Below are 20797 nucleotides of genomic sequence, written 5' to 3'. Positions count from 1 at the left end.
ATACACTGATTTGGGTTATTTTTACCAAAGCAATGTAGCAGTATAACTTTGCAAAATGTTATAACAGAAATTAAGAAAAATTTGTTTTTGTTTTTTTAAAACATTTTGGGTCTTTTTAAATTTTATGCTGCAAAAAACCCAGTGGTGATTAAATACAGTACCACCAAAAGAAAGCTCCATTGTTATTTTGTAATTGTTATTCAAAGTGTGAGAGTGTTGAAAGGTGAAAATTGGTCTGGGCAGGAAGGGGGTAAATGTGGGCAGTAGGCAAGTGGTTAAAGCGGAGTTCCAGCCACATTTTAGAGTTCCCATTACATGCTAAAAATGATTTAGTGATTTCTTTTTTTTTTCGGTTCCTTTACCTTATATTTTTGCTGAAAAATCTCTTCACTTCCTCCTTATTACGCCGCGGCCGCCTAGGTCATTTCCTGCTTTACATTTGCTCCTGGGAGAGGAATGTCATCATTCCCAGGAGTCAATGGGCATCGCCCGCTCGTAGCAAGCTGTGGGACTCACTGCGACGCACTGCGCATGCGTGAGAATGGGAGGTGCATGCTGGGTAGCCAGCATGCATAGAATCCCGAAGGAAGAACAGTGCGGCTTCAGATGCCCAGACTGCAGATGGCCGCGCTGTACAGAAGAATAAAGTAAATGAGACATGCTGCACAAAAACAAAACAGCGGACAGTTTACAGGATAACGCAGTGTAAATGCATGAGCCCGAACTTTTCCAGGGGTGTTTTTGAAAAAAAAAAAAAAAAAAAAAAAAAAATCAGCCGGAACTCCGCTTTAAGGATGTTATCCCATTATTATCACCATGTAAAAGACTGTGCTCCAATCAAATCATCAGATATAAAATGTCCAGCTGCTAGGAAATGGGTGTAACAAAAGAAAATCCATATTATGTGTATACAGTATCTGACAAAATTAAGTACACCCCTCACATTTATGTATCTTTTCATGTGAGAACACTGAAGAAATGACACTTTGCTACAATGTAAAGTAGTGAGTGTACAGCTCGTATAACAGTGTAAATTTGCTGTCCCCTCAAAATAACAACACACAGCCATTAATGTCTAAACCGCTGGCAACAAAAGTGAGTACACCCCTAAGTGACAATGGACTCAGGGATACTGCTGATGTATTGAGCAGAGTCTACAGGCGCCTGTGAGGTGTGAGAGGTCTGTAGAATCACTATGAGAAGAATAGTCAATACAAGCAAGGAACAGAGCAGACAAAGTCAGGTGGGAAGCCGAGGGCAAACACAAGAAGCATGCAGAGGGTATCTGTAAGACAAGCCAGGGTGGAGGACTGGAGCAGGCAGGAGACAGGTCAGCAACAACCTGGGTCAGTAACTAAGGATCACAGGAGCGAGGAATCACAGAAATACAGGTAACAAGCTGAAGATCAATCAGCAACTTCAACCACTGACTGACTTCCTTATACAGGCCCATGTGAAGTGCTGGTGGAGATGCTGGGTCCTAGAGTCTTTCTCCTACTATTAGAACCCTGACAGATGCCGGGTCCTAGAGTCTTTCCCCTGCCGTTGGAACCCTGACAGATGCCGGGTCCTAGAGTCTTTCCCCTGCCGTTGGAACCCTGACAGGCGCTGGGTCCTAGAGTCCTTCCCCTGCCGTTGGGACCCTGACAGATGCTGGGTCCTAGAGTCCTTCCCCTGCCATTGGAACCCTGACAGATGCTGGGTCCTAGAGTCCTTCCCCTGCCTTTGCTGCCCTGACACCAGCGCTCCCTCCTCTCCCTTGCATACACTGCTTGAACACAAAGGGGAGATCACATGACTGGACTGGAGCAGCCTGAAAATAAGTTAGTATGCCGAGCGGGGGGGGGGGGGGGGGGTTCATTTTTAAGGCTAGTTATGTTTATGCTGGAATTCTACTTTAATCGTTCTGCAATGATGATCAATGTGGCAATGCTATTTAGATATCCGTCCCCATTGGTGGTCAGTGGCATTTAGATATCCCTCCCCATTGGTGGTCAGTGGCATTTAGATATCCCTCCCCATTGGTGGTCAGCTGCATTTAGATATCCCTCCCCATTGGTGGTCAGTGGCATTTCAATATCCCTCCCCATTGGTGGTCAGTGGCATTTCGATATCCCTCCCCATTGGTGGTCAGTGGCATTTCAATATCCCTCCCCATTGGTGGTCAGTGGCATTTCGATATCCCTCCCCATTGGTGGTCAGTGGCATTTCAATATCCCTCCCCATTGGTGGTCAGTGGCATTTAGATATCCCTCCCCATTGGTGGTCAGTGGCATTTAGATATCCCTCCCCATTGGTGGTCAGTGGCATTTAGATATCCCTCCCCATTGGTGGTCAGTGGCATTTAGATATCCCTCCCCATAGGTGGTCAGTGGCATTTAGATATCCCTCCCCATTGGTGGTCAGTGGCATTTCGATATCCCTCCCCATTGGTGGTCAGTGGCATTTTGATATACCTCCCCATTGGTGGTCAGTGGCATTTAGATTTCCCTCCCCATTGGTGGTCAGTGGCATTTAGATATCCCTCCCCATAGGTGGTCAGTGGCATTTAGATATCCCTCCCCATTGGTGGTCAGTGGCATTTCGATATCCCTCCCCATTGGTGGTCAGTGGCATTTTGATATACCTCCCCATTGGTGGTCAGTGGCATTTAGATTTCCCTCCCCATTGGCGGTCAGAGGCATTTCGATATCCCTCCCCATTGGTGGTCAGTGGCATTTCGATATCCCTCCCCATTGGTGGTCAGTGGCATTTAGATATCCCTCCCCATTGGTGGTCAGTGGCATTTAGATATCCCTCCCCATTGGTGGTCAGTGGCATTTAGATATCCCTCCCCATAGGTGGTCAGTGGCATTTAGATATCCCTCCCCATTGGCGGTCAGTGGCATTTCGATATCCCTCCCCATTGGTGGTCAGTGGCATTTTGATATACCTCCCCATTGGTGGTCAGTGGCATTTAGATTTCCCTCCCCATTGGCGGTCAGAGGCATTTCGATATCCCTCCCCATTGGTGGTCAGTGGCATTTCGATATCCCTCCCCATTGGTGGTCAGTGGCATTTAGATATCCCTCCCCATTGGTGGTCAGTGGCATTTAGATATCCCTCCCCATTGGTGGTCAGTGGCAGTGGTAATTAACCCCTTTGTGCTGCGACATTAGGGGTTAATTAACACAGCCACTGATTACTAATACATTTGTGATACACATTACTAGCTAATGACAGTGTTAGGTAGTTAATCCCCTCCCCCATCACTAAGCCCACCCCCACACTCCCTAAGGTCATAAGCAGTCCAGGTCCCAGTAGAAGACTGTGACGGAGTCTCTGTAAATGAACAGAACTTTACACTTTTTACTTTTCCTCCTCCGCCTGCTGCTTGTATTGTTCAGTTCCTCATACCTGCTCCGCCGAGGCACCACTATCTCTGCCCTCACCTCTGAATGACGTCATATCAGAGGGCTGGGCTAGACATCATTTGTTGGGCGGAGATCGGTCCATCTGACAGAGTATGTATGTATGTCTTCCAGTAGTACTGGCCGGGTGCAGGAGGAGCGCAGGGACCGCTCCACCACTCAGCTCCCCACTGCAGCTCTGTAAGAGTACTGTGTGTGCCGGGTCTGGAGTGGGCCGCAGCTGCAATCAGTGCTCTGTCTGCTGTGCATTTTTATCCAATGATATCCCTCAGGCTGGCTTTTGCAAGCACTGTAGTATGTGATGACTGCACTCCACCTGCGCCCCTCTCTTCAGTGAATAGCTGTGCCCATGGCTCCTGTACCTTCTACCCCCCCTCCTACACTTATCAAGGTCCTGAAAGAGCATATAGTGTAAGGGTCAGGACTCATATTATTGGTATTCAGTAATCAGTGGAAGCTTAAATGTTTACATGAGACAAGTTGCAGAGGCCTCCCATCTCCTGAGACTGCACTCAGTGACTTGGGTGTGAGACTATACAGACATATCCCTCCACCCGACACAGCCAGCAAATAACAGAACAAGTAACCCCGGGGGAATTGTTCTGTCAGAGATCTTACTAGGTTGGGGGGTGTGAGGTAAGTGGCGCTGCCTGTGTTATGTCAATAGAGGTGTGATAAATAAATATAATATTCTCCAAATCCTGGTAACACATATTGATCACAAAAAACATTGAGTAAATTGTATCACATGGACCATATATACAAAAGCATATACAAACCCGATTCCAAAAAAGTTGGGACACTGTACAAATTGTGAATAAAAACAGAATGCAATGATGTGGAGGTTTCAAATTTCAATATTTTATTCAGAATACAACATAGATGATATCAAATGTTTAAACTGAGAAAACGTATCATTTTAAGGGAAAAATAAGTTGATTTTAAATTTTATGGCATCAACACATCTCAAAAAAGTTGGGACAAGGCCATGTTTACCACTGTGTGGCCTCCCCTCTTCTTTTTATAACAGTCTGCAAACGTCTGGGGGCTGAGGCAGGGCCGGAGTGGGACTCATTTTCAGCCCTGGAGTTTCATGCCTTAGACCGGCCCACTTTAGTTCACCTGACTGAAAAACCCCCACACATGGCATCATCCCATCCTACCTTGTTGCTAAGACTTTGCTACAACACTCCCAGCTGTTCACCTCCACCATCATAATGGTGAGCTCCGTCTCCGCGCTTTTTCTCCCCTAGTGCAGTAGGTGTGAGCTAAAAGGTCACTCATGTGATGGTGGAAGTGGGATACCATCACTGGGAGGTTTTTAGTCAGGTTTCAGGAGGTATATAAATGGCCTTTACCTATAACAAGGGCTTTATTCATCTTTAGTCAGAGCTTTACTATTTCATTTTAACCACCACCCCCCCCCCCCCCTTATCTGTATTGGCAGTTTTTGGAAAAGATGAACTAATCCTTTCATGTTCACTAAAACATGCAGTTTGGCTCAGGGGCAGACTGACAACTCATGGGGCCCCCGGGCAATAGGGGATCATGGGGCCCCCTGTGTCCCCATCCATGTGTCCCAGCCCACACTTAAGCAGCTTATCAGTACCCATCAAATGCAGCCTTACCAGTAACCATCGAATGCAGCCTTATCAGTGCTTATCAAATGCAGCCTCACCAGTGCCCATCAAATGTAGCTTATCAGTGCCCATAAAATGTAGCTTATCAGTGCCCATAAAATGCAGCTTATCAGTGCCCAAACTCAGCCTCATCAGTACCCATCAAATGCAGCCCCATCAGTGCCCATCAAATGCAGCCTAACCAGTGCCCATCAAATGTAGCTTATCAGTGCCCATAAAATGCAGCTTATCAGTACCCATCAAATGCAGCCCCATCAGTACCCATCAAATGCAGCCTAACCAGTGCCCATCAAATGTAGCTTATCAGTGCCCATAAAATGCAGCTTATCAGTACCCATCAAATGCAGCCCCATCAGTACCCATCAAATGCAGCCTAACCAGTGCCCATCAAATGTAGCTTATCAGTGCCCATAAAATGCAGCTTATCAGTGCCCAAACGCAGCCTCATCAGTACCCATCAAATGCAGCCCCATCAGTGCCCATCAAATGCAGCCCCATCAGTGCCCATCAAATGCAGCCCCATCAGTGCCCATCAAATGCAGCTTATTAGTGCCAATCAATGCAGCATCAATAGTGCCTATCAAATGCAGCCTCACCAGTGCCCATCAATGCAACCTTACCAGTGTCCATCAAATGCTGCCTTATTAGTGCCCGTCAAATGCAGCTTATCAGTGCCATCAAATGCAGCTTATCAGTGCCATCAAATGCAGCTTATCAGTTCCCATCACATGTAGACTCACCAATACCCATCAAATGCAGTATGTTAGTGCTCATCAATGCAACATCAGCAGTGCCAACAAATGCAGCCTTATTAGTGCCCATCAAATGCGGCTTATCATTACCCATCAATTGCAGCCTTATCAGTGCCCATTCAATGCAGCTTATCAGTGCCCATCTAATTCAACCTCACCAGTGCCTGGATCACACAGAGCAGCGATCTCTCGCTGTGTCACAGAGCTTAAATTTAAATTGCCTGGCGGCTGCTGTCACCATAGTTCCACCTCCTAGACTGGCTCCTATGATACAGGTCACACTGATTCAGTTTCCTAGCATTGGATCAGTGTGCCATCTATCATAGGAGCCGGTCTAGGAGGCAGGACTTTGTTACATCGCTGCAGAACAATTCAGATCCAGGTTTCGTGACACCGCAGGAGATCGCTGCTCTGTGTGCCATACACAAGGAGAGGAGGAAGCAGGGAAACCCTCTGACAGGGGCGCCCCAGAATGACGTCATTGATGCAATTGTGATTCAGCTGTTGCCTGCATTGATGGAGAATCGTTTAAGGCTGAATCGCAATGCATCGATTATACAATTATTTTCAACACCCCTACTTGACCACCAATGTTAGTCCCGGTTCACATTTGTGCGATGACAGACATTGCATGTGATTCACAGGGCACTGCTCTGAAAATCATGTGATGTTTGTGTGATGCAAATTGAGCCATACCGATTGTATGGCTAAATTCTCATCGCATTTGGACACAACTCGCACAGGATACCTTTTTTTGGGTCCGCAGCAGAATTGGATTGCATGGGTGTTCACACCTATGCGATTCGATTCATGTCTGAACTGACAGTTCACACTGCGATATGCAAACTGATCTGGGGGTGTCGGTAACTTCGTATTGACACCCCCCAGCGATTCGCATATGGCAGTGTGAACTGCCTGCGATTTGAATGCGATGCGGGAACCTGCAGTGCATTTGCAGGGTTCCCGCATCTCATATGTGTGAACCGGCACTAACAGACATTCTTCCAGCTGAAGTGCACAGATGTTAGTGTTAGGGAAAAGCCCTTAGTGTACACATATCAGAGATATATAGGGAATAACTCATTAGGTGCTATTCCCTATAAATAACACTGATATCTGTACACTGAGTGGCACTCACTATACTGGGGAAGAAGGAAGGAACACTCCTGCTGGTGATTGGACACACAGAACACCTTAAACTGCTGTCATTATTACACACTGACCTGCTGCTACACACACTGCAGGTCAGGCTGCTTAGCTCCGAGGTGACATTGCTCCACTCTGCAATCTACAGCCTCCATCTCCCTCACCCGAGGCAGTGATGTGTAGCCCCGCCCCTCAGCTGAATTCCCCAGAGGGAGGGGTGGCCAGAGCTCCTGTCCCTGCTATTATCTCCACAGGGCTGACGGCTCCGTGATCGCTCTCTGATCCATCCTGTGATAGGGTGCCAGCTCTTCTTCCACGCCTCCTACAAGAAGTGTATCGCCTGCAAGCCAATTATCGGCAGCGCTGGGCGGCCCGGGGGCGTGTTTTTGGAGTGGGACGAGGCATGGAACGCAGCATGTCCTGGAAGTGAGTTCAGTAAGTGACTTCCTCTTCACCAAGACAACGGCCCTCGACCAATCCGGCCCACCGGGAATTCTCCCGGTGCTCCCGATTGGCCAATCCGGGCCTGGACTGAGGAGAGAAGTTGCTCAAGTTTAGGAATAGGAATGTTGTCCCATTCTTGTCTAATAAAGGCTTCCAGTTGCTCAACTGTCTTAGGTCTTCTTTGTCGCATCTTCCTCTTTATGACACACCAAATGTTTTCTATGGGTGAAAGATCTGGATTGCAGGCTGGCCATTTCAGTACCCGGATCCTTCTTCTATGCAGCCATGATGTTGTAATTGATGCAGTATGTGGTCTGGCATTGTCATGTTGGAAAATGCAAGGTCTTCCCTGAAAGAGACGACGTCTGGATGGGAGCATATGTTGTTCTAGAACTTGGATATACCTTTCAGCATTGATGGTGCCTTTCCAGATCTGTAAGCTGCCCATGCCACACGCACTCATGCAACCCCATACCATCAGAGATGCAGGCTTCTGAACTGAGCGCTGAGAACAACTTGGGTTGTCCTTGTCCTCTTTAGTCCGGATGACATGGCGTCCCAGTTTTCCAAGAAGAACTTCAAATTTCGATTCGTCTGACCATAGAACAGTTTTCCACTTTGCCACAGTCCATTTTAAATGAGCCTTGGCCCAGAGAAAACGCCTGCGCTTCTGGATCATGTTTAGATTTGGCTTCTTTTTTGGCCTATAGAGTTTTAGCCGGCAACGGCGAATGGAACAGTGGATCGTGTTCACTGACAATGTTTTCTAGAAGTATTTCTAAGCCCATGTTGTGATTTCCATTACAGTAGCATTCCTGTATGTGATGCAGTGCCGTCTAAGGGCCCGCAGATCACCGCCATCCAGTATGGTTTTCCGGCCTTGACCCTTACACACAGACATTGTTCCAGATTCTCTGAATCTTTGGATGATATTATGCACTGTAGATGATGATAACTTCAAACTCTTTGCAATTTTTCTCTGAGAAACTCCTTTCTGATATTGCTCCACTATTTTTCGCCGCAGCATTGGGGGAATTGGTGATCCTCTGCCCATCTTCTGAGAGACACTGCCACTCTGAGAGGCTCTTTGTATACCCAATCATGTTGCCAATTGACCGATTAAGTTGCAAATTGGTCCTCCAGCTGTTCCTTATATGTACATTTAACTTTTCTGGCCTCTTATTGCTACCTGTCCCAACTTTTTTGGAATGTGTAGCTCTCATGAAATCCCAAATGAGCCAATATTTGGCATGACATTTCAAAATGTCTCACTTTCAACATTTGATATGTTATCTATATTATATTGTGAATAAAATATACGTTTATGAGATTTGTAAATCAGTCCATTCCTTTTTTTACTCACAATTTATACATTTTTCCCACTTTTTTGGAATCGGCTTGTATATCAAAGTGACTCAAATAAATAAAAGTGCTGAGTGATGGTGCAAATTTGCTTAATTAATATAAAGGTAGATTACAATGAATAGTGTGATTGTAATATAGGAGGGTTATAAGTGGTAGAGTGAGTAATAAATATAAAAATAAATATAAATGACCAATAAAGTGCAACAGTACAGAAAGCAGGTATTAGGCTTCGTTTCCACTATTGCGACTTGTTGTGCGACTTGACACATGTCAAGTCGCACAGCAAGTCAAAAGCCATTCATTTTAATTTGGCCCGTTCTCACTGCCGCGACTTGAGTTGCGGCGACTTCAAAAGTAGTTTGTGCACTACTTTTGGGCCGACTTCAGTGCGACTTCCTTCTATAATGAGGGACAAGTCGCACTGAAAGCCGCAAACAACTTTACACTACGAAGTCGCACTAGAAGTACCACGACTTCGTAGCCGCTATAGTGGAAACGGAGCCTTAAGGTGACAAGTGTGAACACTCACAGAGCCCACACACTTTTGGTGCACAACAGTACAAAAATGAGTATGGTGACATGTGTGAAAACTCATTGAATCCACAGATTTATGGTTCAGCCAAAAACAAAAAAGTATAAATGGGTTGGTGATAAATAATGGCAAATTAATTAGTGACTAGAATAATAGTTAAAAAGTTCATAAGTAATTATAATGTGCAAAGTCCAAAAATATTTTTTAATAATATAAGGTGCTTTCTTGAGGTGATCCGGAGTGGATGTGCGGTTGAGGAATCCTGTGCTCCCCTCTCAATACAGCCCGCACTTACCAGTGACACAAATCGCTCTGTTAATGTCCACAAAAGTCATTTAAAGGGCTGCAATGTCAGTATAGGTCTATTACAGTCTCTTCAGTATAGGGTCAGGTATCCAGTCTGTGCTTTAGGGGCAGTTAGAGATTGTCAGCAATGACACAAATCGCTCTGTTAATGTCCACAAAAGTCATTTAAAGGGCTGCAAATTTTTTGGTATTGCTGTGCAGTGCACTAAAAAGGGGGGGGGGGAGGGGGGTAAACCACAGTATAATATACTTTGTAGAAAGCATATTATAGTTGATTAGTAGTATTATTGTGCACTGTGCAGCATTGTGACAGATGTGGTGACTGAGCGTTGCTGCAGCAATACTACAAACTCCCTGGCCAATTTTTTGAACAACTGGTGTGATAGACCAGTGGCCCCCCAATACCACATATTGAAGTGGGGTGTTATCTGAGTATACTTTTACAAGTGTATTTGTGTCCTGCAACAATATTGCCTCTTTTGCGGAGTTAAGTCTGATACACACAGTGCCAAACTCCCTGGCCAATTTTTTCAACAAGTGGTGTGATAAACCAGTGGCCCCCCAATACCACATATTGAAGTGGGGTGTTATTTAACAGTATACTTTTCTAAGAGTGTATTTTAATTCTGCTAAAATTTGGCCTCTCTTGCTGTGTTGTCACTGTGTGTAGCACTGTCAACAGTTACTGGCCAATTATTTGTAGAACTGGTGTGATGTGTGATGTGGCCCCTCAATACCACAGATAGAAGCGGGGTGTTATCTACCTTTTTCCAGATATACTGCGATACTCTAGAGACTTTTCTCACAGGGTAATTAAAAAACATGACAGGCAGAGGAAGAGGCAGAGATGTACGCAGGGGTGGTAGGGGTAGGGCAGGAGCAGTAGGCCGGAGCCTAACTGTGAAGTCTCAAAAGCCGCGTGCAATTACGTCAAAGGACGCACCAGACTTGGTTGAGTGGGTCACTCAGCCTTCCTCTTCTGCACCCTCCTCATCCTCTCTATCTGCACCCTCTTCACGCTCTGCTGTGTGCACCCCCAAAGACACCACCACCACATACCCTCCGCTTGAGTCACTGGAATTATTTTCCGATCCACCACAAGACGCTTGCGATGCGCAGCCATTGTTGGCATCGGATCAGTAAGAGGAGGTAGCAACGGCCGCCACTCAGCAGTCTGACGACAGTACCCAGATCGGCCCAAGGAGGTTGGTCCCCGCTGTTGCTGCCTACTCCGAGATCTTGAATGTTAGTGGTGGGGAAGGTGACATGGATGATGACGAGTCTATGGACATCATGTGGGTGGCAACAAGAGAGGAAGAGGAAGGGGGTTCAGAGGGAGAGACGGACCGGCAGATAGGGAGGAGAGGCAGGCAGAACTTGCATTGCACAAGAGGTACAAAGCAGACTGCAAATGTATCAGGAGCTAGCCATCAATCATGTACAGTCACATCTGGCGCTCCCAGGACGCCGACACATGGCTCCGCAGTGTGGGCTTTTTGTAATGTGTCCGTTGCTGACAACAGTGTTGCCATCTGCAGCCTTTGCAGTCAATGCATAAGTCGCGATAAGCCCAACACTCACCTAGGGACAACCGCCTTAAGAAGGCACCTGGACTCCCATCACCGAGCCCAGTGGGAGAAACACCGTCAGAACCCACAAAGCCACACTCCAGGCTATCACCATCCAGCCCCTTCTTCTCCTCACATTTGCCCTCCACCTTCCATGATGCAGTCATCACGTTGTTCTGGAAAAAGGCAGGCTTCTGTGGTCCAAATGTTGGAGCGGAAAAAAATTATGATGCCAGATAACCCTCTTGCCCAACGTTTGACTGCTGGCTTGTCGGAACCGATAGCCCGCCAACTACTGCCATATCAACTGGTGGACTCGGAGGCCTTTCGTAAATTTGTGGCCATTGGAACACCACAATGGAAGGTCCCAGGCAGGAAATAATTCTCGCAGAAGGGCATTCCAGAGCTGTATGGCCATGTTCAGCGGCAAGTGAATATATCTCTGGCACACAGTGTTGGTGCCAAGATACATCTGACCACAGACACATGGTCTAGCAAACACGGGCAGGGAGGGTATATCACTTTTACTGCCCACTGGGTGAACCTTCTGACGGCCTTTAAGCATGTAACCCATGGCACCCGTGTAGATTTAGTTGTACCGCCAAGGATTGCAAGCAGGCCTGCCTCTTCTTCTCCTCCTCCATCCTCCCTCTCCTCCTCGGCTGACTCCTCCTCTTCCGCTGCTACCGTCTCTTCTGCTGCGCCGCCCAAGATCCCCAGAACCTATTCCACATGCCAGGTGAGACATTGCCATACTGTGCTGTGTCTGTTGTGCCTGGAAGCCAAGAGCCATACTGGTCCAGGCCAGGAAAATCTCAGACCATTTCCGAAGATCTAACACAGCCATGGCTCGCCTTACTGACATTCAGCGGCGACACAACCTGCCCCTCAGGCATCTTATTTGTGACTGCCCGACGTGATGGAACTCAAAGTTGCATATGCTCGATAGGCTGCTCCAGCAGACATGTGCAGTTAACGACTACCTGTTCGAACTTGGGGGCAGGACAGGTTCTGGGGAGCTTGGGTTCTTTCACCTCGCCAGTGGCTGCTCATGCGGGACGCATGCAGACTTCTGCAGCCATTCTATGAGATCACCAAACTGGTCAGTCATGGCCAGGGCGCCATAAGTGACATCATACCTTACACCTTCTTTCTGGAGCGTGCATTGTGTCGTGTCATTGATCAAGCCGTCGAGGAGCAGGAGCAGGAAGATCAGGAAGTCGCAATGTTGGATGAATTCCCAGGGGTTGCTACTCCATCTGAGACAAAGCGACAGCAGGAGTCTGAAGAGGAGTCAGAGGAGTATGGTGCTGGGGGGGGATGAGGAGGAGCAAGAAGAGCATGCTTTAAACCTTTCTTGGATCCCTGGTGTTATCCGTGGATGGGGGGAGGAGAACGAGGACGACATTATCCTGGATGATGAGCTGAAAGCAGGCCACTACACTGCTTCCAGTTTAGTGTGAATGGGGGCCTTCATGCTCCAGTGTTTTAAGGGGGACCCCCGTATAACGTATAAAATGCATAAAGGCCAAGGACCAGTACTGAGTGGCAACGTACTTCCCGGTACAGACACGAAATGGTGGAAATGTTACCACAATCACAGAGGGCGGTCAGAATGCAGGGCTTCCAGGCCTTGCTGCGGGAAATGCTGCATTCTGATTTTCTGTGCGCTGGCAGAGGAATTTCCAGTCACAGAGAGACAGTTGCGGGTAGCAATCCAACAGTGCCTGCAAGTTTGAAGATGTCTTGGTCACTTCAGATATGAGATCCTTTTTTCAGCCGAACCATCGACAGCTGTACTCTGGATCCAGCAACAAGGAACACCTAGACCGACAGGTGTCCGACTACATCGGGTTAACGGCCGATGTGGACGCTCTGAGGAGCGATGAACCCCTGGACTACTGGGTGGGCAGGCTTGACCTCTGGCCAGAGCTTGCACAATTTGCATTGGAAATGTTGGCTTGCCCCCCGTCCAGTGTCCTGTCCGAAAGGACGTTCAGCGCAGCAGGGGGGATCGTGACCGATAAGCGCACTCGCCTAGCTCATGACAGTGTAGACTACCTCACATTTATAAAAATGAATGAGGCATGGATCTCTGAGGAATTCAACACGTGACCAGTAGACCATGTTTCATTAAAATTCCTCATGCCAGGCCACAAATATCCGCCAGACCGCCATCCAGCCACAGCAATTCCTGGTCCTTGGCTTCGCTAAATACAGCGGCATAAAAGGCATTTCATGTCCATTGGATGGCAAATTTTTGGGGCCTTTCAGGGCCGACAATTATTTTTTCTGTGAATGCCTAATGTACCTCCAGCCATCAAATACTACGTTCTTTGCTGTCAGTTCAACTCATGTGAGCTAATTTTTGGGGCCTATACAGGCTAACACTTACTTCTGTATACTGTGAATGCCTACTGTACCTCCAGCCATCAAATACACTACGTTCTTTGCTTTCAGTTCAACCCATGTGGGCTAATTTTTGGGGCCTATACAGGCCGACACTTACTTCTGTATACTGTGTGAATGCCTAATGTACCTCTAGCCATCAAATACTAAGTTCTTTGCTGTCAGTTAAACCCATGTGGGCTAATTTTTGCAGCCTATACAGGCTGACACTTACTTCTGTATCCTGTGAATGCCTAATGTTCCTCTAGCCATCAAATACTACGTTCTTTGCTGTCAGTTCAACCCATGTGAGCTAATTTTTGGAGCCTATACAGGCCGACACTTACTCCTGTATACTGTGAATGCCTACTGTACCTCCAGCCATCAAATACACTACGTTCTTTGCTGTCAGGTAAACCCATGTGGGCTAATTTTTGGGGCCAATACTGGCCGAAACTTACTTCTGTATCCTGTGAATGCCTAATGTACCTTCAGCCACAGAATACTATGTTCTTAGCTGTCAGGTAAACCCATGTAGGCTAATTTTTGGGGCCAATACTGGCCGACACTTACTTCTGTATCTAGTGAATGCTTAATTTTTCAGACTGGAATTGAAAAACAATGGGTCTGTAAAGGTTCCGCCAAATTGTGGAATGGATGCGGACCCATTTTACAGATGTGTGAATGGACCCTATATGTATTAGACATGTATTTATCGGCTGCTGTCAGTTCTGGCTGATTTATGAAAAAATATATATATATTTATTGCTGTAAAAAAAATAAAATAAATTTAGGGCAACTTTTTCAATTGCAATACTTCTGTTATGACATTGTCCATGTGTTGGGACTATTTGTGCACAGCTAGTACGTCTTTTGTGGCTGCAAATATCCCCCAGGCCGATGTTCACCTATCACTATCTGTGAGTGTTCACACTTGTCACCTTAATACCTGCTTTCTGTACTTTTGCACTTTATTGGTCATTTATATTTATTACTCACTCTACCACTTATAACCCTCCTATATTACAATCACACTATTCATTGTAATCTACCTTTATATTAATTAAGCAAATTTGCACCATCACTCAGCACTTTTATTTATTTGAGTCACTTTGATATATATTTTATTACCAGCATTTGCCCGTTCAAAATAATCACTTGTCACTTTACTGCACCATTTTCACTTTATATACAGTATATATATATATATATATATATATATATATATATATATGCTTTTGTATATATGGTCCATGTGATACCATTTACTCAATGTTTTTTGTGATCAATATGTGTTAACAGGGTTTGGAGGATATTATATTTATTTATCACTCCTCTATTGACATAACACAGGCAGCGCCACTTACCTCACACCCCCCAACCTTATTTACTATATATCCCTATTAGGGCTATATTTGGAGGTGGGCTGCAGCCTGATTCCTTCCTTTCTCCTTAGCGCAGATTCTCTCCCTTTTTTTATACAAGAGATCTTACTGGACCTGGGCATGGGGAAGGAGACCCAAATCGCATATCCCAGGTGCTTTGGATGAGTAGCACTTATTGCACAAATTGAGATTTTGCTGCCGGCTGAACCCCAGAATCTCCATAAATCCATTCTAGATACATAAATTGTGTCTGCAGCACAGAGAAGGAAGATTATCCGAGATGATATCACCCAGTCCCCGCCCTACTCTGGACCAATCAGTGAGCAGTATGGGTGGATGAATGTATTTAGTGGTAATGACCCACCTGTGCTGATCTCTGTAGGAGTGTCCTCCTCTATAAATTTCCCCGTTATTCCATCCTCCTCCATAGACTGCTGATCATCCCTCACATACCTCTCTTCTTCTTCTTCTGCTTTAACCTCAAATTCTATATTGATTGGATCTTCACTCTAAACCAAGAAAATGAGAGAGAATATCATCTGTAAAATTTAAGCTTTTTTATTGTCCTTTCATAAAAAGAATCCACACATTGTCCCCATAAGTCCATGTTATAAATTCTCTGTCACACCCACCTTGTAACAGTTTGGGATGGTGTGACCTTCCTGTGTGGAATCCCGGGAATACAGAGGACGGGGACATCTCTCTGGTGGGTTCCTGGTATTAGGTGGCTCCATCATATCCTTGTGTCCTTCTGAAAACTCCTCCATCACTCCATACTCCTCATCCTCCTCTTTATACTCTTCTTTAACAACAATATTATAATCCTCGAGGTTTACACTCTGAAAGAAACAACATTAATTGTAACAAACATGCTGTGTATAAATCAGAACCACCAATAATTGTCAATCATCTACCTGATGATGGTGAGGGATGGTGTGACCTTCCTGTGTGGAATCCCGGGAATACAGAGGACGGGGACATCTCTCTGGTGGGTTTCTGTAGTTGGATGACTCCACCATGGTGTCCTGGTACAGATCTTTGTGTTCTTTTAGAGATTCTGACTCCTCCATCACCCCATCCTCATCTTTTATATCTTCTATAACCTCAACTTTAGAATCTCTCAGGTTTCCACTCTGAATATAGAATAAAAATGACATCAATGGTAACAATGCAGATAATGTACAGATCCTAATGATACTATCAGTGATTGTTCCTCATCTACCTGATGATGGTGAGGGATGGTGTGACCTTCCTGTGTGGAATCCCGGGAATACAGAGGACATCTCTCTGGTGGGTTCCCATTACTGGATCCATCTGTAGGAAACACACACACTGACTGAATACATTGTTTCTATGTGTTTATCAGATGATGGGGGATCTGGGTGGACCCTTTTTACTGCCCTCTCCTCAAGAGCTAGCTCTGACCAGCTCAGTAGTTTGCTTTAAAAACAGGCCTGGATTCTTTCCTAGGTGTACATAATATAAATGGGTACTAACATTTATAGGTAAAGGTAATCCAGGGAATATCCAATTGCCTCTCGGGGGATAAGGAAGGAATTTCTTCCCCTGCTGGAGCAAATTGGATCATGTTTTGCTGGGGTTTTTTGCCCTCTTCTGGATCAACTGCGGGTATAGGATTGTATATATGGGATTGTATGATTTTCTTTTCTCTTTTGTTGGTTGAACTGGATGGCCTTATGTCTTTTTTCAGATAAGACATAAAAATGGCAGCGCGTAGACACACTGGGATGCAAAGGACAAAAAGCCAGGTGAACGTCCAGTAGAAAAGATTAACAGTTTATTGGTATTGGGGACTAAAGAAAGAATCCATTAAAATATATACATCACCCAGGACTGGAGATGGACAAGGGCACCGGCGGCGAGCAATGTGAAGGCTAGGAAGTCAATCACCAGAGACCGCTGATCGGGTTCAGAGCCGGAAACCAGCCGGCGCAGAGATGGAGAAAGTCTGCTGTTGTTTCGGTATGATGACGTCAACCAGGAAGGCGCCACTTGCAGGGAAGTCCAGGGACCAGGAAGAAACGCAACCTATCTTGTTGCCATGACTACATGTTTCGCACCAAAGTCACTGATAAAGTGCTTGGCGCGAAACATGTAGTCATGGCAACAAGATAGACTGTGTTCCATCCTGGTCCCTGGACTTCCCCGCAAGTGACGCCTTTCCGGTTGACATCATTATACCGGAACAACAGCGGAGTTATTCCATCTCTGCGCCGGCTGGTTTCCGGCTCTGAACTTGCTCAGCGGTCTCTGGTGATTGACTTCCCACTTCCCAGCCCTCACGATGCTCACCGCCGGTGCCCTTGTCCATCTCCAGTCCTGGGTGACATATGTATTTTAATGGATTCTTTCTTTGGTCCCCAATACCAATAAACTGTTAATCTTTTCTACTGGACGTTCACCTGGCTTTTTGTCCTTTGCATCCCAGTGTGTCTATGTGCTGCCATTTTTATTTCTTATCTGTGATAGCACCCATCCCATGCTCATTGGCTGGCAGCATAACAATCTCTGGGGAGCCCCACGGGCTTGTTTTCACCTTTCACCCAAAAGGCACCCCTGGAGCGCCTGGTATGTGTGTATTGTTGTGTCTTTTTTCAACCTGACTAACTATGTAACTATAAAGTCTCCTCTTACCCGGTGATGTGAGGGGCGGATGGTTCTCCATCATGACGTCCTTGTAGAGATCCTTGTGTCCTTCTAAATACTCCCACTCCTCCATGGAGAGATAAACAGTGACATCCTATTGTCATATGATCTCCAGACTTCACAGGAGAAAAACTCTAGATCTGAACACAAATAGTAAAATCAGATTATATTCCCAGAATCCTCCTGACCGCTCCATTCATGCATCCATTTTTATCAAAGGCCCATTTCAGGCTGAGGTATTATTTACCCACACAGGAACCCCACACTATGCAAAGTAAAATCTTGTTTCAGGCATTCTGATGTTGTTACATACAATGCAGGACCAACAGTCCCACTTTGCAAGGGTCCACCCACATCCTAAGAACATCAGAAAAAAAGACAGGTGGAGGGACATTGGGGGGAGGAGGAGCTGAGAGGTCAGTGTGATGTCGCATATCGACTCTGGATGGAGGGAAATTTGGATGGGGAGATTTGAGGGGCCCTCTATACGAGGCTCCCTTGCAAACCAAATCATTGTTCCTGGGTGGGTCCTACCTCTCCTAAACTGAAGAGTGAACTTTGACCTTTGCCATAAAGAAATCTGTCAGGAATCTGTGAAAGTAATCTCTCATGTGAGCAGGTGACGTGCGGAGGAATGAAGTGTAAATAGAAGACAATTTTTCCCAGAGCTCCTAATGGTGGGGATGGATTTCGCTGCATGTTGGTGCCAAGTTTCCACCCCCCAGGGTCACTGCAGTTGTGGAGAAAATCTGTGTAAGAGGATATGGAGGAGAGATGAGGAGGAGATCCAGGAATCAGGATAAAGGTCAGGACAAGCAACAGACGAGCGCATCCAAGAGATGAAGCCGGGGTCACTTCACAGAAAATCAATCCAAGGAAACAACAGGCAGGACGAGGAATAGCAAGAAGGAGCTCAGAGACAAATGAGAATATTGCTCAGCCAATGGGAGATTATCTCAGCATGACTTTACATAATGAAGGAGATGAGGGGGAAGGGGGGAAGTCACTTAAGGTGACTAAAGATACATGGAAATTCAGCTGGTTCAGCAGGGATCGGTCATATTTCCATCCATGTGTGGTCACTGCCGGATAAAAGTCACTCGATCAACGGCTGCAGCCAATAGCTTCATCCCTGATCTGTGTATTCTGAAAGGAGAGGAGCACCCCCCATTGTCAGAATACAATAGTGCAGTGGAGAGAATTTCCCCCATCCCCCTCCAATGTGTGGATGGGATTGCTTCAGTTTTTTTCACTCATCCCGCTGGCTGAACGATAAAACTAAACCATGTATGGCCAGTGTTGGAAGCAAGATATATTATTCATCAACTGATCCTCCTGAAGGGGTTAATCTACATATTACCTCCTCTGACGCCAATTCCTACATTGTCTTCTCTCTCCGTCCTACCAAATGGAACATCCTGTCTGAATCTGACATCACTTCCTGTCTCTGTACCTGACATCACTTCCTGTCTGTATTCCATAGAGACTTCCTGTCTGGGTAGAAGTGAGATCACCACCTTGTGGATATCAGAGGAACTGCAGCCCTGAGAACCGTCTGGTAGTGTGAATACGGCCTTGTGCTGTGTGTGTATGTACTGTATATCCTTCCCCTTTCTCTCCTCCCTGAGTGTGTATGAAGAGGCGGAGCTCCTGCTGGAACAGCGGTCAGAGGAGGAAGCAGAGTCTAGGAGGGAGACTGACAGAAAGCGCAGCAGACTTGCAGGAGTGAGCGAGGAGGATCCAGTTCCATTGTCATCGAAGGTGAGGAGAGTGTGAAGGATGTTTGTGACTCTGGTAGCTGAAAAGCTGGGAGTCATATTGCTCTGGTGAGTGGGGAAGCACTACTAAGGGGGCGCCCTCACCATCACGTGTGTAAGAGGTGGAAGAAGGCGTGGCTACACTACAGCTGGCACAGTTTGGAGCACGGAGAACTTTCACACCTCATCAACTTTTCATTCATTTGTGGACTTTTTTGAACAAAATAAGTTCATTAAAGTAGATGCAATGTGGAAGCAGTGGACTTGCAGAGAACACTATATTAAGCACAAAATATTATATGATTGCATGAATTGTCACGGGTTTTCAGTTTATTTAATATAGCACCAAATTGTATAAGATTAAAGAAGTAGACATAAAGTGGAAGCGATGGATCTGCAGGGAACTGCATCTTGAGCACAAAGCACTTTATGTTGTATATGAAATTGCACATGGTTCAGTTTACTTAATTTATTGATAAACACCATAAGATCAATGAAGTAGGTGTAAAGTGGAAGCAGTAGATCTGCAGAGAATATTATTTTGAGCCCCTAGCACTTTATATATGAATGTATCCACATATTTTAGTGTATTTGTGATAATTTATGTGCACACACAATAGGACAGCGCTGTGACACATAACACTCTTCTAGTTGATAAAGGGAATACTTACCTTTGTTACAGCAGCAGTCCGGTATAAGTTATTTTTGTAGGTATTTGAGTTGTTACACATAGCGCGGGTTTTTTCAATTTATATTGGTGACATAATTGCCCAAATCTGGGGATCAGGAAAGCCATTTCCACCCTTTACTCTCGGCTGGGGTTCTTTGTATCCATATAACAGAGGTTCTACATCAGTGGTCCTCAACTCCGGTCCTCGGGGCCCACTAACAGGCCAGGTTTTAAGTATTACCTTGGGGAGATGCAGACTAGAATACTGCAATCACTGAGCAGCAAATGAGATCACCTGTTATGTAATTTAGTTATCTTGCAAACCTGGCCTGTTATGGGCCCCGAGGACCAGGGTTGAGGACCACTGTTCTACATGACTAAATCTGCAATCAATTTTACTGTAAAATCAAAGGTGGCAAAATATTTCTATCCCCCTTGGTGGAAGTGGAGAGGACTCCATCTATAAGGATATACAGTACATACACACACGGCAAAAGGCCATGTTCACACTCAGGGCTGCAGTTCCTCTGAGCTCCACAAGGTGGTGATCTCACTTCTAACCAGACAGGAAGTCTCTATGGAGGACAGATGTTAGGTACAGACAGGAAGTTCCGGGTGAGAGGTGAGATGGGCGGAAGTAGAGAGGAGACATTGCTGGAAGTGGCAGCAGAGGAGGTAATAAGATCTTATTTTCTATTTACACCCAGTAACCCCCCCCCCCCCGTCATGTCCGTCCTCTTCCTCCATAGTCACTGTGATGTCTTTTA

At 45.9% G+C, this 20797-nt stretch overlaps 4 protein-coding genes across 4 annotated transcripts in view; 2 read left to right on the top strand and 2 right to left on the bottom strand.

Moving 5' to 3' along the window:
• The window catches only part of LOC309549969 (uncharacterized protein), a gene marked incomplete at its 5' end in the record, with an annotated part of 44814 nt that extends 44351 nt beyond the window's left edge, over positions 1-463 (bottom strand). The window contains one exon of the mRNA XM_082250445.1: positions 438-463. Coding sequence (XP_082106571.1) covers positions 438-463 — 26 coding nt within the window. The remainder of the gene's footprint in view (positions 1-437) is intronic.
• The window catches only part of LOC309550686 (uncharacterized protein), an 801473-nt gene that overhangs the window by 463678 nt on the left and 316998 nt on the right, over positions 1-20797 (bottom strand). The window contains exon 6 of the mRNA XM_082251021.1: positions 15851-16069. Within this exon, the coding sequence (XP_082107147.1) occupies positions 15851-16069 (219 nt within the window). The remainder of the gene's footprint in view (positions 1-15850; positions 16070-20797) is intronic.
• LOC309550702 (uncharacterized protein) overlaps positions 1-20797 on the top strand; it is a 975511-nt gene that overhangs the window by 806664 nt on the left and 148050 nt on the right. The window lies entirely within an intron of this gene.
• LOC309549964 (uncharacterized protein) overlaps positions 20675-20797 on the top strand; it is a gene marked incomplete at its 3' end in the record, with an annotated part of 180661 nt that continues 180538 nt past the window's right edge. The window contains exon 1 of the mRNA XM_082250442.1: positions 20675-20705. The remainder of the gene's footprint in view (positions 20706-20797) is intronic.

This window comes from Pelophylax lessonae (genome assembly GCF_965119305.1).
Source record: "Pelophylax lessonae genome assembly, chromosome: 3".
Taxonomy (NCBI): Eukaryota; Metazoa; Chordata; class Amphibia; order Anura; family Ranidae; genus Pelophylax; species Pelophylax lessonae.
Note: the sequence above shows the minus strand (reverse complement) of the source record. Positions and strands in the feature narration are given on the sequence as shown.